Source organism: Augochlora pura, chromosome 1, assembly GCF_028453695.1.
Source record: "Augochlora pura isolate Apur16 chromosome 1, APUR_v2.2.1, whole genome shotgun sequence".
Classification (NCBI taxonomy): Eukaryota; Metazoa; Arthropoda; class Insecta; order Hymenoptera; family Halictidae; genus Augochlora; species Augochlora pura.
In genome coordinates, this window is record NC_135772.1 from 11,445,901 (window position 1) to 11,473,899 (window position 27,999).

The 27,999-nt window shown below is 40.0% G+C and overlaps 1 protein-coding gene across 6 annotated transcripts in view; it reads left to right on the forward strand.

Annotated features, from left to right (window-relative positions):
• The window catches only part of Sesn (Sestrin), a 248,374-nt gene extending 220,426 nt beyond the window's left edge, over window positions 1-27,948 (forward strand). For all 6 annotated transcript variants that reach the window (XM_078185892.1, XM_078185901.1, XM_078185912.1 and 3 more), the window contains 6 exons: window positions 11,850-12,020; window positions 18,856-19,038; window positions 19,163-19,403; window positions 19,904-20,166; window positions 20,961-21,335; window positions 22,981-27,948. In XM_078185892.1, the coding sequence (XP_078042018.1) occupies window positions 11,850-12,020; window positions 18,856-19,038; window positions 19,163-19,403; window positions 19,904-20,166; window positions 20,961-21,335; window positions 22,981-23,067 (1,320 nt within the window). In that variant the 3' untranslated portion in view covers window positions 23,068-27,948. The remainder of the gene's footprint in view (window positions 1-11,849; window positions 12,021-18,855; window positions 19,039-19,162; window positions 19,404-19,903; window positions 20,167-20,960; window positions 21,336-22,980) is intronic.
• Window positions 27,949-27,999: the final 51 nt, after the last annotated feature.

Here is a 27,999-nt window from a genome sequence, read left to right on the forward strand (position 1 = left end):
GCTGCCTTTATCAAGTCTCCAATTTACGTGTTCACACGGTGGTGCGATTTCACGAGACTCCCGACATGATATTCAGGGTGGCTAGAAACCAAACAGGTCTGAAATCAAAAACAAAAATCAAATTGTTTCAGGAAACAATTGTAAAAGAAATAGTGGACAAATATTTCTTTCCAACTAGAATTATTTGTATTGGATACATGTTTGTACTGTCACCACTCAAAAGCTCATTCTCAACTGTTCGATAGTTCAACAATTGTGATTTAATGAAAAATGGATTGATGTTTTGTTTCACAAGTCTGTGAAATGAATAGTGTGAAAAATTTGGTGCATAAAATTCAATGATTTTCAATTGTGACTTGCGGCGTTCATTAGTCACCTATTCAGATTTATTGGCCTCTTGAAGGTATGAAAGTATCGGAAGCCTTTTCATGTCTGCTTAAAGCATTCGATATGGGCTTGGATTTTGCATTTCTTCGTCATCTCTGACCTTGTAGTTGGCGATACCTAAACGTTCAATTAGAACATAGAACGTGAAATTGTTATAAAATATTATTATTTCTTTTTGATTGATCTTTACACGACGTAACATTTACGGAACACCTTGTAGACGTTAATGCTATTTTTACTCTCAATGTTTGACTAGACATCGCGATATTGATTCTTCCTATCAATTTCAGTACGTACTTAAATATGGTATGTCGTATTTGTCTAAAATCGTTATCTCGTTCGATATTCTTATTATTTGTAGTTTCCAACTTCAAGTACGTATTCCTGCGTTGATAATGAGAAAATATTTGCGTCCATATTTAATCGCGTTCATTTCTGAACTAATACGGAAACAAATTGTAAAATTGAAAGCGTGAAATTGATTACTAGATTGACACAAAATGACAATACTTATACGAGCTTCATTACGCTTATCATTTGATCGGCCCACTTTATCAATTTTTTGGCACGGTATGCTTATCGAGGATAGACACCTGTTAAATAACAATTCGAGAAGCAATACTAAATATACAATTCGAAAGTTCTATTAGCCTAATTATTTTTATTTCGATAACTCGGTTCGATATCGTAAACTAATAGAACCTATTAGTTAAATTATGAACGGTACAGTTACGTCTTTGTGACTTCGAGCAAAGTTCAATGTAAGGTTAATAAATTTATTCACCGCCGGACGGTTTGTTATCGTCATATTGAAATTATCGTCGCATGAATAAAGAAATCGAACGTAAATATGCTCGGGGCTTCCAGGAATTAGGGGACAAGGAGCGTCCAGTTGTTGGTGTGCACGAAACAGTGCATATGTTGATCTTAATTAAGCCGTATCTCTCCGCAAACGATCGTGATTAAGGCAGAGCGTGGGTTCCTCGTACGATATTATTCTATCGTCCCCTTCCGCTCTTTACGCGGCTCCGCTTATCATCTATAGTCTATTCGGTCACGTAGAGGCTGTAAAACGAGCGCGGGATCTCCTTTGCCCGAGGCTACTTACCATTTACGCCCCACGCTGATAATTGACGTATTATTTTGTTCTCGCGACAAGACGATTTTACCCTCGACTGCCGGTTATATTCGCGGGTCAACGATCGCTGGATCTGCGAACGCCGAGGGAGGGCACCGGTGGTGGAAACAGAGACGTTTACGACACTCGACGACCATAAAAGCGCTTCGTGTTTATACGGACTGATTCTTTAATTACGCGGCGACCTGTCGTAGTCTGGAAATTCGTGATCAAAGAGAAAGGAACGCTCGATCGATACCCTATTACGAAATTTATGATAGAACTACCAACCATTGAGCACAACTGTTTCTACAATATGGAAATTGATTTGTCCTAGAAAGACATTTAATACCGAAACAGCTGAGGTCTGTTGCTTCTAAGATTTTTATTCCTTCATAGTTCCATCAATTTTAAATAGGTTTTAATAAATAAGTATATAAATAGGTATAACAGATCCATATTGATTTATATAGTAAATCGTATCGTAAATGAATGAGATAGATCTTTATGCGAGCCATATTTGAATAATAACAAATTCACATAACAAAGGCCAGATAATTTAGGTTTTACGGTACTGTATTTTGTATACTGTATTTGACAAAAATATAATTTAATATGCTTAGATACATTCACAATTTTATTCAGCAATTTCTTCAACATATTTTTTAACGCGCCTCTTTTAGATATGACAGATTTTTCTGCTGACAATTTCAATTAATGATTGCAAACTAAATAGTCAAATGCTATTCATACTACTCTTATTAATACTATTGAACATAGAGTTGAAATGAATCCGAGGTTCGCCGACCCTGTACTAATACACAACTCCACCCAGGTTTTATGTAAACGTGGTAAAACACGTTCTATTTGCAACGTTTGCGTCTATAGATACGCATATATCTACAATTGCGAATGAATACCAAACATTCGAGCTTTTTCACTGCTTTAAAAAGCATTGACGAAAAATATTTGATCGACTATAAAACCGCTGAGAAATGGTCGGGGGGTTGACTTTTATTTTAAGCCCCATAAAATTTTCAGGGCACCGGTGTCGAAACTTGTTAAGACTAATAACTACAGATATAGGTACTCAGCCATAAAAAGAATGAAATACAACCGAAGTTTAGCCGATAGTTAGTTTCGCCATAAAGCCTAGTTACGGTGGGTTGAGTCACGCGCTCGTAGAGGCGAGAAATCCCCTCAGCAAGTGTTTACCAGATTATTAAATAGCTATCTACGAGTTAACAAGTGGTCTCACGAGTCCGTCTCGGTAATCAATTCCCGAGCAGCCCACGAGAGACTCGCGTGTTCTCAATAGATCGTGCAACGTCCTCTCTCAAACGATCGACGACGACTCTCGCTTCTTCCATTAACACCTTCACGATTCCCTTTCCACTTTTTCTCGCAATAGATCTCGCGAGCCGAACGCAGGCGTGCAGCTTCTTTCTTCGGTCGATCGGCTGAATAAATCGACGGCATAGCAGCAGCCGGTTTTTATTCTGTTCCCCGCTTAAAGAGCTCTGTTAAGATTTAACGAGAGAAACGAGCTCCTGTCACGGTAACATCTGCGTGGGAGTGATATACACAAAATAATATGTTACAAGGTTTTCAGTAATCGAGTTCTCGGGTGTGTTATCCCGTACCGAGCGTTGTTTGCCGCTTAAGCGGACTTGACTTTCTATCTGTTTCCTTTTTTCGCTGCCGAGGGCTATCTCGCTCCGTTCCACGGTCGACAATGTATGTAATTGCAACGCGGCAGAGCGACCTTGGTGCTTCGTTTTAGCGATTATTCTATCGCGGCGGTCGTGTTTCTAGCTCCTCTTCAATCGAACTGGCTCTACGATCGGCAAATTATATCGAGGCGACGAATAGCGAACAAAAATATCTCTTTCGAAGACATAAATTCGCGAGAGCAACACTCTGATAAAAAATGGCGCGAATTATCATCACGAGGATCAATATCGCCTGATCTCTCGCGATTTTTCGTCAAAGTCATTCTTGAATATTTTTGGGGGTCCATTTTTCTGGCCGTCTTGATGTATCAAAACGATTAGAATTTTCATATCCTCATTTGTTAGCGAAATGTTTTGTACGATGAAATTCAAATATTTATATTAACCTTTTTTTAAAAAGGCATGTTCTAATATTGCTTTTTCTGAGTTGAATCGTAATACTAATTTTACTCATACACTAATACAATGAAGCACTCAAGATAGAGAAATACAATGAATTCTTTTATAACTGTAAATTGTCATCAAATTTTATCAACGTCTATGACAGATTAGTTCGATAACGGCTTCAAATGAAATATTCCAAATTTTACTATATAATTTAATATACGTATAACTGAAAAATAATATATATTATCATAATAAGACTGCATTTCAATCTATCTAGAATTTACAAAAACACAAAATTAAATCTTGTGCACAATAAAAGAATGGCCGTACAAAGTAAAAGCATTAAGAATCCATTAATACGAATTAGGAAAATTGTTCTCATTAAATCTGATTCGAATAAGCGAGGTCGCCGGACACATTTTATTGCAGCGTTCATTTAAATGACCCGTTGTCAATCGATAATCGACTTTTCCGATGATCACGGGAGAATTTTCCAATTAGAGGCTCAAATGGCCGTCACCGGGGACGCCTTACTGCGAATGAATAATGCACGGTGTTCTCTACAACGGGATCCGTGTATTCGGAATATTGACAATTATCGCGGAATACGAAGCTTCCACAGCCAGCGCATGAAACCCCTAATGGGGCCTTTTGTCTGGCGGTGACCACGCGCGACTCGCTAATAAACCAAACAACGTCTGTACAACTTATGCCTAGCCGCTTTTAATAAAACCATCTCGGATCATTGAACCGCGGCGAGATCGTAATTTCATTTTCGTGCCTTAAGAATCGAACCGGAAGAGTACTTTGTCGCGGTGGCTTTTTATCCGGCCAAAACAAACAGAAAGATGAGGGGGAAAAAGGAGAGGAGCGAGTTTGCCCCCCTACTATGCTTATAGTTGCGAAAATGCTCCGGCGCGAACGTTCCCGAAATTGTGACACCACACTAGCAGATGAAACGATTTGCCGACAAACGTGACAAACGTCGCGTCGCTCGTCGACCAATACTGGGTCACATGTAGCGATAAACTCGATTCCTGTAAATAATATTTATACTTTATAACCTACAGAAATAATTGCACTAAATATACCTTGGCTATTCTCGTCCAGTTTCGTGTTGCATTTCAATTTAGCTGATCCGCATACTTTGAGAACATATACAATCGTGAATGAATACATATGTACATCTTTTAATATGGAATAACATTTTGGAAATTGGATCGAACAGATTAATTTTTTTAAATAAAAAGGATCCCTTAGATTCCTATTTCTTTTATAAAAACAGGAATATTTAAAAATCGCGTCCAAATATATTTAGTCTACGTTAAACGATTATGTATAATAATAAGCCTTTGAAGATTAAATTTCATTCATAACATCTCATGAATAAAAAGAATCATAAAACGATTCAATCTATTTTCACTATGTACTTTGCTCCTGCAAAATCGGTTAGTTAGATTGTAGATTACATTGGAATATCTTATGAAGAAATCGATTTTCAGCTTGGCATCGGAATGCCTACAGTTAAACATTCTGCGAATATCCGCGGCGAACGGAATTGTATAAACATTCAAAAGCAAATGTTATGTGGAAAAGTGGCTTGCGAACACGCTGAAAACCGCCGAAGCTAAATACACACGCGTACCATAAACGCGCCGTCATAAGTTCTTGATGTTGCACACATCATTTCCAAGGTGTAACAGAGAAATCTGATATCGAGAAACCAATAACATCGGCTAGAAAAACAATATTTCAGTCATTCGTCAGCAACACGCTCGCGGAGACCTACCGTGTGTCCGTTCCGGCGTGACGGGTACCGGCGCTCGATAAATAAGATTTACCAGTTCGATGGACGTGTTGTTTCGCAACGTATTTTCCTTTTCAACGTAAGTCTAATACGAATCAATAGTAATTCCTCATCCCATTATGCAAGGGAAAAATACAGTGTGCGAAGGAAGCGTCGAAACGGGAGAGGAGTTTCGTGCATAATTCAGCCGTCGCTTCGCTCGCACGTGTTCGGCGCGGACAAGATTTTTGTGCACACGCCCCCGCACGCGGATTCCGTGCTATTCCGGTTGCCTAATCTTGTTTGTCCAACACGCGACAGAGTTCCATTTGGGAGGCTGATCTGCATCGTTGTCAGCGGTCGATCTTCTTTTGTCTAGAACTCTCCGACAAGATGTTGGATCCGTCGCGTAAGCGGGATGACGATTATAATTAGAGGATTACACGTTATTTACCACTCCCGCCTTACCTATCTTGCACGCCGTGCTATTTCTGTTGCCGGATTGACGCGTACGATCTTTCTTTTGCCTCTTACGCTGGAGATCAAAGATCGTTTTTCTTTTTGACGCCAGGATTCGAATTCGTAGCGAGAACGAAAAGCACTCGTTGAGAATGACAAACGAAAAGATCATTCGAAGCGGTTGATATTTTTACACAACGTTGATTTCTTGCGAAATAGTTCGAGTCAGATAATGATATCTGAATTACATGTGTTATGTACTAGAAATATTATTCATAGCCTGTTTTTCAAAGCAAGGACCCAAGGTCGAGATGGTAGACCCGTTATCCACGTGTTCGAAGTCTGAAGACGCTGTTGAATAACTATAGCGGATAACGAATGGTCGTCGTCAAATCAGTTATTTTATAGCAGACGTTAACACACATTTCAGAATGCATTTTTAAATTTATTATTACTTAAATAACTCTGATGTTTCCATTACTTTTGTATCGATTCAGTACTATGACCATCAATAATAATCCAAGTTTCTTTTTCGGAAAAGCGGGTTCTAAAAAGTTTGATTATCATGGAAATAATTTGAAATACATATGAATTGCAAATACAATGACTGCATATTTATAGTAAACAATAACATTAATTTGGTTCACCTATTATTATTTTTATGTCTAATGGTAATCAGTTTATGTGTTGGTTATCGTAGATATTAGATTGCTTAAATTTATGATGAATATTTTGAACTTCATTATCACATTCACACATTAGATTATTCAGAAAGCAGAACTGGACATTGTACGAGTAATTTAATTCTATAGTTTAGTACCCTTTGTACAAATATTACGCGTCAATTAATATACTGCAATATAGATGTTTGGTAGAAAAATGGTCAGCGTCGGCTCGAAGAGCATAGTTCTATGTCCAAGATGACGAGTGGATGCACACGTATGCAAGAGTGAGTCATTAACGTGACCGGGTTGCACTTAGGCTTACGATAAGGTTCGTCATAAGTCACCTTCGTATTCCGGTATCTCGAAAAAAGCAGGTCGAGAGAACGATCCAATCTGTGGAGGGCATTTAGGCGTCGATAAAACTACGTTATCAGAGTTTTAGAAAGTCGTGAGACGATTGATGGTTTCCTTTTGGCCAAGTGGCGCCTTGGAGAACCCTTTCTACGGGCCGGATTCACCTCGTAGTCATTTTTACGATTTGTCTCTCCGAATATTCCGAAGATCAAATTTCTTTGCTGGGTTCTTCGTAAGTGATCGAATGGTTCAGCAGAAGCGGAGGTGAATCCCAAAATTAGTCGACCTCAGGAGAAAGGAATTCGTGGATTCTTATTTAAGAGCTCGCTTAGTCGAATATAGATCCCACAAATCGTCGCAAAATTGTGTAAATATAAATACACGGCATTAAGTAAAATTAGAAACACTGTGATCCTCTGAACCAAATCTGTTGCCGACTTCGTTATTAGCGTCTCTTGTCTGGCAAACGATCTCGCTGTCAGCACCCGCACCACGTTGTCCCAAATCGCTTCTTTCGAATTATTAATTGCAACGGTTTAAGTGACGTGACCCCATCGGACGAATTCCGCTTGTTTCTGCGCGATTGAAGGATGGTGAACTAAATAGTTTAACCGTGTTACGAAGAAGCAACACGATAATTAATTTTGTTCGTTTCACTATTGTTCAATTTTTGTGTATACAACCGAGAATTCATTTTTATTTCTCGTTTTCAATTTGATGCAGATTTTGACAAAATGTTCTTTATACGGTCTTATGTTATTTCATGTTTTCGTTGAAAAGGATTTATATAAAATATTTTCAGTAACTAATTCTGAAGTAATGTGGACATTCGGTTGTGTACATGAAAATTAAGAGCGTGTGAGCTGGTTTTTTTAGTGGTCGAAAGAAAATTCTATGGCCGAGTTAGGTGTGAAACAAAAAGAAGGAACTGAGAGTGGAGGGGGAGAAACAGAGTGGGAGAGAGACGGAAGGAGTTGAGAGGAGGGGAGAGGTTCGCCATGAAGTCTCAGGGAGTTGTTTGTGGGCTTGCTGCCAGCAGCTTCTGCCAAAAGAAAAAGAGTTCTCGGAAGGAGGATCTCTCGCGTGCTGGCGGCAGTCTTCGAGAGCTTCGCCGGGACAATCCGACGAGATCTTGCCAAACCACGCGTACGGGTTAATTGAGTAATGCTTTTGTGGTTGATGACGCGAACCGTCTATTATTGATCCGCGAGCAGCTGATCGCTGATGACCACGTTTCACCCTCTGACTTCCATCGTTGCCCTCGAGCCGTTTCGAGAGGAACGTTAATCGAGTTCACTATTCGCGTTCATACATCCATTGACCGACCCCAAGGGAGATGCTTCAGCGACAACCTTGAAAACAAGTAATTTTTATAACTTTTTGTTGAAAAGGCAAATATAAAGAAGTTTGTTTTCATTACTTTGGTACACGTTAAGAATTTGTATCGTCCATTGACCTGTTCATAATTATCTGAATCCCAGAAATCTTCTGAAGTTAGGAAAGTAGACAAAATTGTTGCATTTTGAAGTAAAATTAAATATTTTCTACGATTAAATTGACTGATACAAATGGTGTGTTTTTACGTAATACGAAATATTAATTTTTCAATTAGATAGATAAGAATTCTCCTCTAATTGGTCAAATTCAATTTGAGCGTCTTTTGCAGACCATTGATGTAATTTTCATAATTCTTAAAAATATTATGATTTGGATAACGTCCATCGACATTATCGTCACAAATTGAAGGAAGGTAACTTTAATCATTCTTGTTTATAGCTACCAAGGAATTGCACAATCAGGAATCCGTATACTATCCATCGTAAAAGTATATTGAAATCGAAGTCGATCATTTAGAGGTCTTCTATCACGAGCTACATTAGCTATCCTCCAAAAACAAGCTTGTATGCACTCTGGTTTTTCGGTAAAAATAATATTTGAAAATAGCCGCTTCATGCTTTCCGGATTTACAAATCAGTGATGGATATCGAGAAAGCGCTGGACAGTGGTGACTGCTTCGAGATTCACTTATCTCTATTTGATATCGCGTTATCGATACAGCGATTCGGCGATATTTCCGCGTTTATTTAGCCGAGCGATATTGAGACAGTTTGGTCAGATAGTAGATGCCTTTTAGTCGACGGTGTCAGTATTTTTCGTACCATCATGAGGTCTTCCCGAGATATAGTGTACTAGCAACCAGCAGTCTCGTGACTCGTTCGAAAATTACGATATTCGTTTCGGTAAACAGTTCTCTGCCTGCCGTTCCAAAGTTTAAAGACTACCGGTTATCGATGATTGAGATTTATCAGGTACGGACGCTTGCCTCTTATCGTCTTTTCATTTCTTCGATGTAAACAACAGCTTCGCTGATCGACCGGTTTTTTCGTGGCAGAATTTCACCGTTGATTCGTGTCACCGGGATCACTAATTGGCCTCAATTAATTCGATGCTTCTGGCAAGTAATAAAAACCAAATGGCAGGCAAACACATGAATCGTCGTAATAGCATCGTTTGCTTGTTCAAGAAAATCACACAGTCGGCTCGATAGGTCAATCACAGAACGTTTCTACCGAGGTGTGAAGCTTCTTTTATAAGTGTATAATCTAAAGAAATTATACCTAAATAATTATTACTTTAGCCGACGAAATCGTGGAAATAAAATGAATAACCTCGTATGTGAAATTAGGAGATTGTTTACTATTTAAATCAAAAGAATTTGATTGCACTCACTGACCTTCGGGTTAGACGTGTTTAATAACATCTTTGTTTCGTAAACAAGTAATGAGTCATTATTCAAGTACTTGATTAATGTCTGATGCACGTCATTTTGTTAGATTAATATCATCATCCCTTCCTTAGGACCCTCTCTTTCGAAAAGAGGGAAAAGAAACGCGTGGTCTCTTAATTGCTATCTGATTGATGCTGGTACTAATCGATGCTAATTCTCCCGTGGCGAAAGGCCGAGTGAAATGCCTTTCCCGTTTAATTTGTACGTTCGGTTCGTCGACCTGCCATAAGGTCGGCAACTGTTCACATCAATATTGTACTCGAGTCGCACTCACGCAGGATCGTGCTTGAAGCAACCACCTCCGCGATGGACACAGTAACACGCGATGGAACGTAATTCATTAAGAGCTCTACACTTTCACGGCGATCCTTTCACAGTGGACATATTTAGTCAATCCTTTATTTTAGATAGTGACTTTTGTGACGATTTTGGGCTAATTAAACCAACAACGCAAATGTTCGAGTGGATAAGAAAGAGTATAGCCTTATAGGAACTATGTGTGTAGTTTTGAGAAATTTTAGTTTATAATATTGTGAGGCAGATTAATATAAATTAATATAAATTAGTTAATACTGCAAATAGTCAATGAATTAAATCGATTATTAGAAAGTCGCAGTTGTCGATGCCATTGTATATACCAATTCTCTTCAGAATAATGAAAGAAGTATTGATATTGTATGATGAATTTAGCAAGTCTACATGTCTTTGCACGCCAGGTTTAGGAGAATATGTAAATGAGAAGAACGATACTTTACAAAAAAAGAATTACTAATCTAATTCTTTCGTAATGAACCAAGTTAGACTCATGTAGCGTTGGAATATTTTTAGGACAAACTATTTGGAATAGTAAATTCGAAAGAAATACAATCTGATACCGTGACAACCGAGGAGCGACGTCTTGTGGCGCGAACGATCGCCGCCTGTCAAAATAAAGAAATCAAAAAAAAAAAAAAGGTATCGTTTAAATAGGCCAGGTCGCAGCTGTACGAAGGCAAAGAAGTGTTCCCCACGACGTCGAAAACAAAAACGAGCAAGCGTCGAAAGGGTGTCGTGGGTCGACGCGATGTAAGATCTAAGTTTAGCAGCGGTCGCATCTGCGTTTTAAGAACGTCCCGACGACTACAACGGCGACTAAGTAAGACGAGGAGACGAAGACGACAATGGCGACGCCAACTTGTCTATCGGTTTCACGGCTTTCCGACGCGCATCGTTTCGCATAACACACCTATCGTACCGTGAACACATTCGTAGCCGAAGACGATTAGAGACGGGCGTGTGGCCGGTTAGGGTGACGCAACGCAACGCAAACACCTGATTTCGTGGATCGCTTCCGAGTGACCCAGTTGCTCGATTTCGCGGCGCGCGAAGGGTGACGAGCGCGATTGTGTCATTAACGCGATTATGTGATCAGCGTTTACGGTCGTTACGTAGCCCAGCACCCGGTGGAACGGTAGGCGAATATCGCGGCGACGCGTTTCATAAATCAACGTCGAGGGCTGGCCAGCAATATTCTATACCGTGATGAACGCTTCTGCTTCTGGATCGTGAGTCCTCTCGCGTCGGCGGACCGATTTCAGGGACCACCGCCGGTACAACGATCCAGCCGGACGAAAATCGGACGCGGAGATACGAACTTTCTAATGCTGAAATTTATGGCGTGCGCCGGGAACTGGGAGCTCCAGCCGAAACACGTGAAAGCAATTTAGACGTTAACGGTCGCGTACATTCCTCCCAAATGGTTCCATAAAAAATCCTCGGCTGATAGTTCATCCATCTTCACATTTTCACGTCGGGGAAATTGTTTTATTCATGACTTCGCGTCGAATTACCGCACAATTAAGAGCCAATCAAATATTTTACGGTCTGGCATATTTGCCCAAGGGATGAAGACTTTGATCCTCCTTTAGGTCGTAGAACAAAGATAATTACCGTTCTTCTGTTCGACAACAATCGTTGTTAACAGCAACAATTTTTACCGATTTAACAACTTTTTTAACGAGCGAAGCGATTTATTGACAAAAGTACTTATACACGTAATTATAAAAATATCGTAGATTTTATAAAGTATATACACCTATTTTTATTATATTATGCGCTCGTGAACTAATATGGTATTCTCGTTGATTTTACGCGGCTGTTTCACCGACTAACCGTTATCTTCTTTTCGTTTCAGACTCATATTTTGTTGATGGATGCGTTCCTTCAAAATAACAGACTGGACCATGTCTCCAGAGTGATGGCATCGCATCCCTCGTATTTGGAACACTTTCTTCGCACTCAACATTTCATCCTGAGGGGCGATGGACCGCTCCCATACGATTACAGACATCTGATCGCCATTATGGTGAGCGCTTTTTCCCGGAACTTTTCCTCTTTATGTAATTTGTCCGTAATGGCCACCGGTTTTCGCGCGATAAGCGGTCAGAAAAATCCGTCACGGAGATATCGTTTTATACGGTAACGTTTTACTTGTGCGTCATTGTGATACGTGCCTGTCTGTTTTCATTTCTTTGCTAACGAACAGCTGACTGTTTTCCATGTAATTACGACGAATATTACTTAGAGCACGCGCGTGTTCCACAGCGATAGATAAAATTTAATTGGAATAATGAAACGCGATAAGTTTCCAGTGATCGATCGAACTTCGTGTGGACAACGCGACACTCGTTTTATAGATTCCTTTTTAACAATTTTGTTCATTGCCAGGAAAAAATATCTACACGGTTTGTAAATTAAAATTTACACGGAACAGTCGAAGCAGAAATTCGTACTTATTAAGATAGTTTTGGGGGTTGTGGTAATTATGTACATATATTTTCTCTGGTCCACCGTCTTCTATTTCTAAGTTTCTATACGTTTTCCCTAACGCGTTTTTATCATGTTCATACATATTTAGCGTCGTTCGCTAACAGAACTTTATTTATAGTATATTAGCGATGACGCCATGCCACTGACACGCATACGCTAGTGGAACAACCAATTTTATTGTTTTTACATCACAAAAGTGTTTTCGTCGATCGTTAGAGATTGAGAGCCAAAAACATTTGTTTTATTATCGTGTCTGAAAAGAAGACTTATCCGTACATAAATCTCTCATTTAGATTTATCAGAGAAACTCTTTTTCGATCTTTTGTCTCCACTTTATTGTGTTCCTTTTCTCTCCATGCGTATTCAATTTATGCATCTCTCTTCTGTAACCCTGCTTATCTTATAATCACTTTCCCTTGTTTTGCACGCCGAAGCGATATCATTTTTATAATTTCTACTGTTAATTGAGGCATCGTTTAGATAATTGCCGCGTAGGTGAACGATTTTATCTCTGTTTCCATGAAACTTACGTATCGAGATTAATTCGTTTATGAAAACGAATAAGTGTCGCGATGAAAAAAATTCATTGAACAATTTTGTATTTTTGATTTACACTCGTGTTATTGAATAATCAATCCAACCCCTTCTTCATTAATTTTTATGTAGCTATTAGAGATATCATGAATAATTACCCCCTCCTAGCCGATCTTTATTGCGTTGTGTCGAATTTTAATGTTATACATCAAGTCACGTTAATTATTATCTATAATGCAAACATCGAGCCTGTTCATCTGTTCGTTATTAAATAGGATGTATCGTTGCCTCCAGTTATCGTTTCCTCCATTTTACTTTTACGCAATATTTTATGTATTACTTTTCCCTCTATTTCTCTACTATTTTCCATTTCGTTATTCTCTTTGCCTGAAATTTTCTAACGATGTCAGTAGTCTTCCACTATATGCTAAATTCATAGTTATATTGCAAATCTTCACACAACGTGACAATTTTCTACGTTAGTTGCATTAGACATTTATATGACGTATAATAATTATACTTATTTGTAGATTATATTACCCTTTTACTATTACATATATGTTAGGTTTTTTTTACATCTATAAATAGGCATTATTGTTAACATTAAGCGTACCGTGCCAGTTAAAATAACACGCTCGACATTTTTCGCACGAGAATTCTTGCAACTCTAAAGACTGGCCACGTTCCGTGGTTAAATGAACTTTTTAATTCAAGCATACATTACGATTCAGTCGTGTCATTCTCATAAAATTACGCGTCGGTCAGTTTTATTGTCCCGGTGGGTGAATGTAAAATTGATCGAGGTATTTATTAAGAGAAATAGAACAGAGCTCTAAGTTCGTGAATTTCTCGTTCGCGAAAGATGAAATACTTTAAACTACGTGGAAAGATAAAATCCGATATCGCGTAACTCCCGAACACGAATGGCAGCGCATGTTGGTCACCGTGGCTGTTTCCGCAGAGCGATACACACGCTCCGGACAGCGGCGCGTAATCTCTTAATGTGAGTAATAAAGAGGAATGCGATTATCGCTGCACTGGGGCGAGCGTTGATGGTTCTCGGTTGTCTCCGCGGAGGATCGTGGAACATGCGTATCATCACCATTTTCGATCGAGTTCCTCGACACCGAACGACGTTCGCGGGTCGTTGGGGCAAAGATTATCAAGAGAAATCAAGCCAGTGTGCACCGTGTTTCGTAACGCGGCGCGCCGGGGGACAAACGGCCTGGGAGGAATAAAGAATCGGAATTGAACTCGTCTGTAAACAGGATATTATATCGAGGTTGCCTCTTCCTGTTCTAGAAGATTTCGACGATCGGTAGGCACAGTTTTGATAAACGCCGTAGGATCTTTGTCCGAGAGTTCATTAATTATTCTGGCATTGGTCATCATCCATCTTGAGCGTACCTTCTTTTTTTAAACAGTAACAGGAATGAGCATCCTCGTGACCATTTACGTCTGCGGAGATCAATTATACAAGCGGACTTGCTTAATTCTGCTATCCTGAGGCGACATCCTAGTTTATTTCCAATTGATTTAGAATTTCTTTTTATCGCAAAGTTAAATGCCCATATCATTCGTTCATATTCATTAATTCTTACGCGATGGAAAATCAAAGTTTATTTGTTAATTATGTACGTTCTTCAGGGAAGTAGGTTTTTCTTGTTTGTACTTGAGAGAGGAAACTCAGCTTCGTAAATTTAATAATTTCCAAGATAGTTATTTTCAATATACTATTCTAGATTTTAAACTAATTAGTAGACTACAGATTTTATAGATTTATGAGGAAATTGGCTAGTTGAAGTTTAGAATAGTAATGTTAAGAGAATTTAAAATTATCATTGCATTATTTTTAAAATATTAAGATGTTTGAAGAAGAAAGAATGATGAAGATGATGTTTGAAGAGTTTGTTGTTTAGATTCTATTTTTTGCAGTTGATGCAGACAATTTTTATCTTGCATAAAAATCCACTGTTTGTTAATTAGTCAGAACATTCACGGTATACCGTTTCGTTCTTATAACATTGCAACAGTTTCAATTACAAGAACGTGCGAAGTTAACAACACCGTTGGATCGTTTTTCGATTGGGGTTCCCCTGAAAATCCTCGCGGATCGTCTAATCGCGTCGCGTTATCCAATCTATCTGCCGCGACCGGACATCGACCAGACAGATAACGGCTCGCAACGTGCCGCTGATAGTTGATAGACGAAATATCGTCGCTACAGAATGATCGACCGAAAACACGTTATCGGGCACGATAAAAGACAGATGAGAACGCGCGGAGGGGTTTGTGAGGGAGACGGGCGAGAGAAGGGTTGAGGGGAGTGCTCGCGATCATCGAAAGCAAGCGGGAATTGGGAGAGGAAGGTGATTGCCAGGCGGTGTACGCTGCAGCGCGATAAAGCGATAAGATATCTGGAAAACAGCTTTTCTGCCGGTAAACATTCCATCTGGCGTGGCTGTCGTGTCAGGATTTGCTTTAGCGATTCTCGCGCTCGCCAACATAAATCAGCTCCGGATGATATGGAAACGGTAACGGGAATGGATGGCGCAACCATGCATCAGGAAAAAGAGCAGACTATTTTCGGGTGCGAGTTCTCTGGAGCCTAGTGAAAAACGGTATTAACGGTTCTAAACGGATGGCGGGTTCGCGTATGCGCGCGGCTTCCACTATCTCCCGCCTGTCGAGGATCGAAACTTATCGGACTTATCTAGAAACAAGATTTCAGACCGCCTCCATATACTTGTTAGTATAGTATTTCATCCTCCGAGGACATTTAGTTAATGTGTTTGCTCTTCGATGACTGTTCACACTTTCGCAGCAGCGAATTCTTTCGTTTCTCTGAAACGCTGCTGCAGTGGGAGCGATAAAGTTAGCAGATGTTCATTAGAAAATCTGTCCTGTAACATAGAAATTGCAAGTAACTTGTCAAACATGTATATTTTTATTGTATGCAGTAAAGCATTTCCAAACTTCGAAGGTTCTTGGTAATATTATCTATCTTGTGTGTATTGATTATAAAATGCCTGAACGTTGTTTCTCAACTATTTGTAGAATTTTCAGAAATATAGTTGCATCTTCCAGTGCGTCAATTAAACTCTTCTTGTCGAGATTCTTATAAATTAAGTTTTTGCGACTTTCAAATATCTTTGTTACAGTTAGAAATAAATGCTAATTCGCAAACTTTTTATCACAAAAAATTGTAAATAAGTAGTCACTTTGTTTCCTGGAACGATTTGTCCAGTTTCGATGCTTTAATATTTAGAGGAAGTAGATCCAGCACACATTTTATTTTACCATAATCATATGCATAAACAATCATAGCTGTACATATTAAAATGCAATTAAAACGCTTCGGGAACTATTACAAAATTATCGAAAATAACGTCCATATTAAGAGGCACGTGTAGTTTTTTTGAATTAATGTTGCATAATCAAAACGATCATCCATATTTAATAATTTCAATAAATCTCTGATACGTTGGAATGAATTATATAACAGCGTAGAATAAACAATTTGACAGATGTAGAATTTTCATCAAAGTTAAAGTGTTTTTCTAAATAAGTAATTGCTGAAGAAAGAAATAATTGAAAGTTATCAATAATCTTTCGAGATTACTCGAAAGATAATTTAAAGAAGATTAATCTTTGATATGTTAAATTTCAAAACGAAGGACATTTGACATCTTTTTAAGCTCAAAAATGTATAAGGACAGAAAAGCTGATTAAAGGACTGTTTGTTCCAAACAGGAGTTGGCAACGATAGTTGTTACCGTGTATAGATCAAAACCCTATCTCGTATTCGTACCGTCTCCTCTTCTGTCTCTACCACTGCTGCACAGTCTGCTGCTTCGACTCCATGTTGTTTGTCGAATTCGCTGGAGATCGCGTCCCGAAAATATCCTGGTTATCGGAATTCACAACTCCTGGTATCGCTTATCGCGATCCTCGGGCCCGATCGATCCTCGTGCCGCATGGTAAACACGTGTCTTGTTTACGCGCTCGATCGCGTGTCTCCTGCCTCCACCTCCGCTCCGTCCCCGTTACTTGATAGAAGTCCCCGCGGGGCATTTGAATTTCTGATGTAATTCCGGCGCGATCACAACAAACCATTAAGAGAAGATCGAGTTCCAACGTATTCCGACCTCCATTATCCCTTCTCCGTGGCAGCCGGCGCCACCACGGCCCTCAGTCCTCCTCCTTCTCCTCCTCCTCGCGATTAATCTGCGATACCGCGATGTTTGGCCCCATCCTTTTCCCACCGCACGTGTTGTTCGTCGATGTCACGTCACACAGTAGCATTTCTTGTTGAAAACCTGGCTGAAATTGATAACTTTATATATGAATCTAACGAAAATTAGTATTGCTACGTTTTCGCGATCGCTGTGGTGAGAAAATTCAAACTTTCTAATTCGACTAGTAACGAAATGAATTTTCTGGATTAACTAGTCTAAAAAGAAATATTTTCCGATTTTTATTACAATTGATATGCTTATCTAAAATTAAAAAATTGGAATCGTAAACGTAATGCTACGAAACTTACAGACGTCAAGAGTTTTTCATTCTTCTGATTCTTATCACGTGTAACACTTTAAAGATTATGAATTCATGTGTTTCGAAAACAATGAGAAGTTCAAATTAAATCGAGAAAGTTCAGGTTTCCATTGTACGTTTATTCAGCTCTGTTTGTATTTGTATTTGTTCTCTCGTTCAAAATGTAATTTGCAAATTATAAAATATAATAAGCACCAGTAGAACTAATATCCGAGAAATGCTATTAATGTTACAAAGAGAAAAGACATTTTCTAACTTTCGTTTAATTTTGGTCAACACAGCGCCTCGATACATCGCGTGGCCGGCAATTTGTCTTCGTGTCCTTTCACCCTTGACACTCTTTCGCAGCCTCTCAAAGACACTTTCTTTCGCGAGATCCACGAAAGGAGTATCGGTTCATGCTTGTCCGTGATAGTTATGCCGACATTGGGGAGACGTTCCTCGGGATTGTTTTCTCACGGTCTTCGCGCAAGCTCGATCCTCTTCTCTTCGTTTTAGCGACGTCGAGAACGTCGTTGGAATTTTTAAAATGCATTCCAACGCGTTCATACTTTCAAGATTATTGAGAATTTTTTTTCTCGGTCGCATGCCGTTGACACTATTTCTAGGGAAGACGCATACTTTGCTGACTGCGAATGAATTCGACCCACTTATTGAGTGTCGGGAAATATTTAACACGTGCATTTTTATGGCTACGCTTTTTCGTGCTTAGGAGATGAAAATAGATTCCATCTTGTTGGATATCTTCTTAGAGAAATGTCAAATATAAAAATTGCTACTCATACTTACTAGTTTCGCTTGAGAGTGAATTTTGATATTAATATGACTGATCAACGAATTTTTAGAATATATCAGATTCAAGCATATCGGGAATATAATACTTTTGAATTTCCATTTCCTGTTTCAATAAGTATATTTCTTTGCCAGTATATGGCTCCAGGACACATATTGTTCTCGTTACCCGTTGACGAATTTTTGTTAGTCAATCGATAAACCAGTACCCTTAAAAATCCCCCGAAATTGTATTAATCTGGAAGGAAAATCTGAAACCTTAACTATGCTTTCTTTATTTCGTAGATTCTAAGAAATCCTAGTTCATTTAACGCATCCCTATAAAAAACAATATTATAACGTAGTTGATATGTATTGTCTACTACATAGACTATTCAAAGCATTAGTTTGTAATGGTCATTTACACTTTGAGGGATTATTAAAATGTCGATAATTGAGTAAAATGTTCAAAAGATGAAGAAAGTAAAAGTTCGTTTTTCATTTTGCAGGCTGCGGGCAGACACCAGTGTAGCTATCTTATAAACTTGCAAAAGGGAGAGTTCATTCTCCAGGGTGGCGATCCATCGTGGCTCCGAGGATTGAAATCGATTCCAGGAAAGCTGCAAGATCTCTATGAGATTAACAAAATTTTAGCTCACAGACCGTGGCTGTTGAACAAAACGCACATAGAGGTGAGTCGATTCGTTCGAGTTTGCAACTAGGTTCGAATTTATCGCGTCTCCTGTTTTGCTGTTGCGTTGTAGCTGTACGACGAGTCGAGGTGAACAGTAATAAAGAAAATCGTTGTCTTTTCAGAAACTGACTAAGGGGGCAGATAGCTGGTCCTTAGCCGAAGTGGTTCACGCGATAGTCCTTTTGGCCCATTTCCACTCCCTTTCGTCTTTCGTCTTCTCCTGCGGAATCAACGAGGAGCTGGACAATATCACCGGACATCATTACAAGGATAATGTCCAGGAAAATAGCAATAACTTACCAACTGCCAAAGACAAACTTTCCAGTAGTCCCAAAAAGATTCCCAACGGCGATGGCAAGACTGGTAAGTTTTTTTAATCACGCTCTTAATATTTTCAATTAAATTGTGAATAATTTCCATATTTTGTTTACCCTAGAATGATTAAGTAGAAGCATTTTTTTAAATATATCATACAGTAGCACAATAAAAATTATTTGTTAAATATGTTAATAATTACCTGTTGTTCTCAAAGTGTTATATTAAGTCGTCAATTCTTCAAATTCATAGATCAGACTTGCATATTATGTTTCTATGATACAACATTTTGCACGTTCTCTATTTTATTAATTAATTTAGTAACTATAATATTATTTCTACAAAAATTCGTCGACGAAAATTATAATTTATTACGGCGTTAAATGTTGGTAACAGTTGCGGTTTCACTCATCATATTAACTTTGTAACTATCTACCGTTAATTCAACCATTTTAATAAACGCGTTTGAATTTATTCACAAACTTACGATCAGCACGCAGAGTTGGATCGATGGCCACTGTAAGAAGGACCGTTTTTGATTTGTGCAGAAAACATACCATCGCCGCCATCCTCGCCAAGCATAGTCGGTGAGCAAGAGGTCGGCGTCGAGGCGCTGATGGAGCGCATGAAGCGCCTCTCCGAGAAGTCTGAATCTTATCAGATTACTCAGGAGGAGTTGTCGAAGAGATTCGAGACCGTGGAGACGCAATCGGCAGAGCTCGCTGCAGCGCCACAGAGGAGTTCAGTCCTCGACTCTGACATCGGTCACTTCATAGAGGATCCCACCTTCATTTATCAAGACTTCGCTAAGGTAATTATAATTTTTGCTCGCGACGCCTACGTTGTGCACGACCGATCGTTTTGTTCAGAAATCACCGATTATCGAGCTGGTCACGATTCTATGACCTCTGCTAAGACGGTCTAATCATGACAATTCTAGATTTCAATAATAATCCGAATCGTAATTACCGTAACTATTAACAACCGTTCTTAGTGTACATGTTACTCAAGTGGAAAAGCTTCATAGTAAGGGATTGAACAATAGTTATTTCGGTGTAAACAAAAGCTCTGAAAAAGTAAAAGTACTCGATCAAACTAGAACTTGTTTGCTCGACCAGAACACGTAGCCCAAGATTACCATCTCCGTGCTGCTTACGAGCTCGATTCGAAAGTATATTTAAGGGGACACGAAGCTCACCGATGAATATTAAAGTTCGTCGATTCGATCGGCGTTTCTACCGTGATCTTTGAATATTTACGATGCGATGACACGTGTTCAGGTCTTGCGGAATCAAATAATATACCTATATAACACGCCTATATTTTCCTGTGAAAGATCTGTTGGATGGCAAAGTATATTTTATTTCTTGTATATATAATATGTAGTCTATACAGTACATGTAATTATACGAAATTTTGAGAGCAAATACGAGTTTATAATGCATATAAAATTTTTATCTATAGAATTTTATGTTCATGCGACTAACAGAAGTTAGGAGTTAAGAGGATCGCGTAACTATAACAAAAGCGTAACGTGGGTGAAAATGTTTCGCGGATCGAAATTATGGTGTGCTCAGTTTTACGATTTTTTCTGTTTGATTGCAGCGTGGTCAGTTAAACGACATACCTACGTTCCGCGTGCAAGACTACTCCTGGGACGATCATGGTTATTCGCTCGTTAACCGACTTTACAACGACGTCGGCTACCTCCTCGACGACAAATTCAAGACCGCTTACTACCTGACATACTTCACGATGGGTACGCACAGCGAAGTGGACACATCGCGTTTCAGACGGGCCATTTGGAATTACATTCAGTGTATGTTCGGCATCAGACACGACGATTACGATTACAACGAGGTCAACCAGCTCCTCGAGCGCAGCTTGAAGACGTTTATCAAGAGCGCCGTCTGCTATCCGGAACGTGTAACCAAAAGGGACTATGATCGCGTCATGAGGGAGTTCAAGCACAGTGAAAAGGTTTGTGTCAATTTTCTCTCATTCGACGTAGTGATTGAATTTTCACAATTGGTGAGCGAAGAAGAGGCTAGAGTCTTTTGTTTCGAATATAATAGTAAAAGCGTGTTCGCTGTCGCATGATCTCACACAGCGCACCTGTGCTTATCTATAACTGAGCTATACTAGTTTGGAGGCTATGAGGAAAACTCTTACAATTTAATTAATATTATATAATAAACTTAAAGAGCGTGAATGTTTCATAAATCTTCATGAAGGGGTTACGACTACTAAGTTTTATTTCGAAAAAGATATGGTATCTCTTCTAAGTTGCAATGATATGCTATTTTCGTGTTATCAGCAGACTGTAGAACATACATGAACAAATTTATGTACATGTAAATAAGTTCGAAAGATCAACAACTGTAGTATAATTTCATTTTCTTCTTCAATGGGCTCTGTAAACTGTACAAAAGTTCGTTCGTAAACCGAACATAATTGAACAATGAATGCGGAATTCTCACTTCTTTTAGCGTACTGTCAACAATGGGTTCAGTTTGATGAGCGCAATTGCGAAATAAATCAAGGACGAGTGACTAAGTATTCCTCGTCGAGCTAGTAGCGAACACGTGAAAAACATTCGCGTTGATCAAGTCAGCCACGCGTCGGTCTCTTTTAATTCGTTCGAAGATCCATCTGATTGCGAATATAGTCATTAATTTGAACTAATTGGAGGTGATCTCATAATTGAAGAACGCCGCACGAGGAAACTGTAGATCCAGAAAACGGGAGGTTGTTTGTCGTGTCGAAACAAAGACTAATCGCACTTGTTCCGGCAGGTAACTCGAGCATACGTAACTGGAAAGCAAATACCAGCGACCTTGTTTATATATGACTTATTTCCATATTTGCACACGTTTTTTAGTTTCACGTGTACAGAAAATCTCGTGAGCCGGAGACGATGAAAGCAACGTCCGCGAGGCAATGCCAAAATTGTGTCTCTGTCACAAATACATAAATCTTGATTCTGTCACTGTTTCGTCAGACTGATATGAATGAATCTTATTTATCCCTCGATTTTAAAGTAGGAACTAATCGATCAGCAATATGTTATTATTTGTCCATTGATATTTCTCATCAAGATGAATTTAAACGTTCTTATCTTAATCGGGGTTTTTATTACTTCCTATTTTTTCTCTTAATTATGTTTTTGCTTATTATTCTTTAAGAATTCGTAAATTATTATTTGAAATTGTAAGAATATCAAAATCATCATTCACTTATTAAATTTATGTTGATTAAGTTAAACGAATACTTGTTACATCGGAACGAACAAAAAATCGACAAGTTTATGAGATGCACCTTCAAATATATGTTTATTGAGAACTGATACAGTTGTAAATGAATTTCATACATTTACTTTAGTTGTACTCGACATCGGTAGGCAACTTAAAATAATTAACTGACGTCAATGTACTATTTACATTTAGTTTATTATTGCACAAAGATCTGGTCAAATTTAGATGATCGTGTAACATAGGTTTTAAGTTAAAATTAAGACAAATCAACTGGTTGGAAACATATTAAGCAATCCGATCGATCAGAACGAGATGCTATCCTTGAGAAGTTGATATTTTTAGGCTAATTCAGTATTTTTGTTTCTTCACAGGTCCACGTGAATTTGATGATTCTGGAGGCACGTATGCAAGCTGAGCTGCTGTACGCGCTCCGCGCGGTGATGCGATACATGACCTAAGTGTGGCCCGCGCCGCTCCCTTCGTCTACTTGCTGTCAGTCAGTTTGTCGTCGGTTTTTATTTTCAATCGTATAAACTCGCAGCACGGATTCGCGAGGAGGTGTCTCCGCGGACTCTGCACACGGCGCGGAAGGAACGGGCGAACGCGACACCGATCCTCTCTCTTTCTCTCTTCCTCTGGCACGCATACACAAGTACACACGAAGTCGTAGTATATGTATAAATTGTTGTACCTCCGACACGGCGACACGCGCACACACAGATACGCAAAACACGGTGCGCGAACGCATACAAGGATTCAAACAAGAAGGTCTACGTTACACCGACGACATTGGGCGCGCTGAGGAAGGAGGAGAAGAAGGAGAAGAAGGAGAAGATGAAGAAGAAGACGAAGGAGAAATCAAACCGGACCTGTGTCCTCCACGAGTGTCTTCAAGGTGTCCATCATTTGCTCGTTGGTAATACGAAACGACAGTCATCTCTTTGATGAGTCAGTTGTGATCGAGGAGAGGAAGAGAGCCGAGAATGACGATGCTGCGTCGAAAGCGTCGTCGAGGAACGAATTCCGTGCGGAGACGTTGTTCGAACGAGAAGAGGGAAGAAGAAGTGGAGCGCTGTTCCGTTTCCACCCCTCGGAGACGAAGAGATCATTTTTGAAGGAGACCCCTGGTGGGGATCGGATCACTAAGAGAAAGTAAGACAGAGCAAGACATGAATAAGAGAGAGAGAAGACGCGACGAAAGCAACGGAGGAGATTTGTTTTGTAAATAGACACTCGTATTTTTTTATGTTCGCGATTGTTCGTAGTAAACTGCTATTCGCGCGTTTTGTTAAAATTTCAGATCTATCGAAGTTCTGCCCCCCTCCCCCCCCTACCGCCGCATACCCTTCTGCCTAATGTCTAGCCGTTGAGTCCCTGAACGGGACCCCATTCAGTTTATTCTTCTGTCCCCCTAGCCCTTTATTTTTTAATTTTTTAACGATACGCTTCGCCGCGAATCTTGAACGGCGGAGACCACTGAAGAAGAACAGGACGAATGCGTCTTACGTCCGTTCCGCGTAACGACCGAGGTGTCGCGACACTTTTACTCACCAAAATGGTTGCAATAATTCGCAAAAGGTGCAATCAATGAGCCTACACCGAACCCAAGATGACCAAGTCATTGTACGATTTCAATCGTTCCTGCGCGCGACTCTCGATAGCGCGGTAGAAGGAAATTTTGTCTTTAACGTTGTACATACAAACATATATATATACATGTATAGATACTCATATGTATATATATATATATATATACGTGCGTGCATATATGTGTATATGCATGTACATATTTCGTTTCGACCTCGTTTACTTCAATGACTATCATGTAACGAGACAACAAATGCTATAATATTAACGACAAAGTGTACCTTCGTTTTATCATCGTATCCGTGTGGCGCGAACGCAGTTTTCAAAGATAGTTGTACATCATAAGAACGTTCTTAGCGCTAACGACAGATCATGGCGCTACTGTGACCAGCCCAACGCGCAGCTATGAATATAGTCCATTCCGCGCTCTAGCTATATTACTATCGAAAACACTGCGTTTTGCCCCCGTTAATCCGGAGAATCGGGATCTCTGTTGGCAGTTATCGACGTAGAAGATAGAACGAGTCGCTTGGAAATCAAGAGTTTCTCGCACTGTCAGGAAAACCTTCACCAATAACGCTGACAAATTGATACACGCGAAAGCTCGTTCTGTCTGGTCTGTTTGGCGTAAATAATCATACACTCGAGACTGCACAAACATTTTTGGTGACCGCGATCGGATGCGATAATGGCGAGGACCAAGCGAAGGGGCGGATGACAAATCGGTTTGGAAAGAGATCTATCGAGAATCGCGATTCGCTCCTTCTTCCGATGACCAACACACACTAGAACACTCGCCATGTACGGGTGCGAGTAGAATAGAGAGGCTGTTTAAATAAATCAAATCCATATTAAGTCGTTATGGTACACGAGGAACGTGGCACAAACAAAATAAGAAGAAACAACAAAGGAAAACAAAAGCTCTATTACACGCGAATTACACGCGAACTACACGCGTCTGTGATCGCATATTATACATAAATATATATATATGATAATTAGATGTATAACATATATATATATATATATCTGTATGTACACGCCGTACATACACAATCGCGTGTTTACGTCGATAAACGGCGAGGAGAAGTGCGTGTAACTTTAAGAACGGCAGGAGCAAACGGCGAACGAAACAAAGAGAAAGAAACAAAAAAAATACATAGGAAAAAGCATACACCATATAACGGGAGGAAATGAACGATACAGGAGATCTAAGTGTAGCGTTTCTAATTACAGTGTCTCTTTATTATGTAATTGTGTATGTGCGTGATTTGGAATTTATTATATATTCGTGTATATGACGCGGAAAACTGTCATGTTTCCACAGGAGAACCACACGCTCGCGTTCTCTATGCCGATGTTTGCGAACTGGCTTTTGGCGACCAGAAACAATAACGATCTCTGGAAATCGAACATTTCTAAACAATTATCAGCGCTGGTTCGCGATAGCAGGACGAACGGGAATGCGTCGACCGAAATGACCGTAGAAAAACCAGCGGACAATGTACACGTACACACAAGGTATATTCATATGGATACAATCAGACACACGTACGCGCACACACAACACAGCGACACTCACGCATGCATACATCAAGACACTTTTTGACCAACAGCGACGCGTTTGTTTTCTAAACGACGTCCCCACATATCACTTGAAAAGAATTTATAGGGGGCGAGCCTCGATCTCACGCGACCCTATTGCGCGTACAGAGCGAGATCGCCGCATCTTTTTTTTCCGTGTTCGTTCTTCTCTCATTTCTTTCTTCACGTGTTCTCCATTCAGCCATGTCGCAACTCGTCGAGGAATCGTTGACTTAGACGGATGTATGCACGTCGCCGGTTGCGACGAACTGCGCGAACCATAGTATTCCATTCCTTCGACGTTCATTTCCTTCGGGCTCCGCTTTGAACATTTTCTTCTTCTCTCCACCTAGTTCCTTTTTCTTTTTACTGTATCTTTTTCTTCGCAGGACTCGCCTGCGCCATCTTTGTTCTTCTCCAACCGTGCGCGAAAACACAACAGAGAGATGATAAACCGTTTACAGGGCCGTCTTTCGGTTCCTCTTTCGCGACCGGTCCCTCAAGATCGATCTCGTGCATACCAGCGTCGTTGAAATATCTTCGAAATTATCCTAGTTGCGTGTCTTAATCCGTTATGGGTGCCCGTGTCTGTCCTTTCGTCTAGAACGAGCATATTCTACGTAGTGATCAAGTTATTTAATTCTATTTAATTGTATTTAATTGTTTCGGCCCGATGTATGTTGGTACGGTATGTAAACAATTCTAAGACGGACCTACCGATCTAACGTTTTTGTCGAGGCTCGACTTCGAATCCGGTTTTTACATTGGACTTAAATTGGTTGATACGCAATCTCTTTGTTGACTCGAGCCGCATTCCTATCGGCGAATGATTTCTAATAGGAAAAACTATTTTTAAAAATATACCCATTTTAAAATATGTGGTTTTTATTCGAGTAATGAAACTATGCAGTAAGAGTAATTTTATTGCTTTAAATTTCTGAAAATATGCTTGTTATGGAGCACAATCGCAGCATCTGCAGAGAAAAGTTTCATTCGCCGTGGAGCGTAGCTCGTGCTTGAATTTGAGTCATTTTTCGCCTCTTCTCTCTCACACGCTCTTTCTCTCTCGACATCTGTCTTCTCTTTCTGTCTGTCTACCCTTGTCTTTCTTTCCGTCTTCGCCTGATCACAGAGTATCGCGCGATTTGCGAATCGGATCGCGAGGGAGCGATCAGAGCCCGATGGAGAACACCTGGTGAACGTTTCGTGGAATAAATCGCGGTGTCCGCGGCGCCGTCAGGTGCCTGGACTGATCTCATATGTAATAAGCATTCTAGTAGTCGGGAAAGAGGGAGGGGGAAAGCTTTTTTAGAGTAGATGAAAAAGGGTCGGTTATCGAAGGCAGAAAAAAAAGAGAGAAAGAGAGATTGTGTGTGAGAGAGAGAGAGAGAGAGAGAGAGAGAGAGAGAGAGAGAGAGAGAGTGAGAGTGAGAGAGATAGAAAGAAAGGGGAGAGATGAGCAAGAAGAGCGCGAATGTGTATAAGGGAGAGAGAAGAGGGCGATTAAAAGACGATCTTGATTATTTTCTCGTAACTAATTTTCTAAGCTGAGTCTCGCGTGGTAGAAACAATAGAAGCTTTTTTTTTTAATTGCCCCCTGTTCAACGAAGGGAAGCGACACAGAGTAACTGTTATTAGTAGAAGCTAGAGTCTTCACGAGCTTCTGGCTTCCCGCTTTCTCGCCTAGAGTTGCGCGAGGGTGTCGTCGGTGAGGGCCATGTAAGATCGACGTTTATCAACGCGCGAGGAAGCGGGACAGCCTGGAGGTGGTAACGAGGCCGATATAGAAAGCGAAGCACTCGAACGAGGCATTTGTTCTACGCATACATACGTGCACACAAGCATACATACCTACATACATACTGCATACACATGTATCGTTTCTTTGTATTCTTCGTCTTCTTTAGTTTCTTATTTTCCATTGTTTTCAACATCGAAGCGAGATACGATTGACGAGCTCTCTCGCGCGCGGCGCCGAGCGGCTTTGGGCGTGTTGTAACGTGCTCTCGAGATTGGTCCTGCTGGTTCGCACGTATATTTGCGAGCTCAAACCACCTCCGAGTGTCACAAAACATATTGCGAGAGAGATAGCGTGAGAGGGAGAGAGAGAAAGCGAGAGCGAGAGAGAGAGAGAGAGAGAGAGAGAGAGAGAGAGAGAGAGAGAGAGAGGAGGGGGAAATATGATAGAAAAGGAGGACAAAAAAAGATATGAAATAACG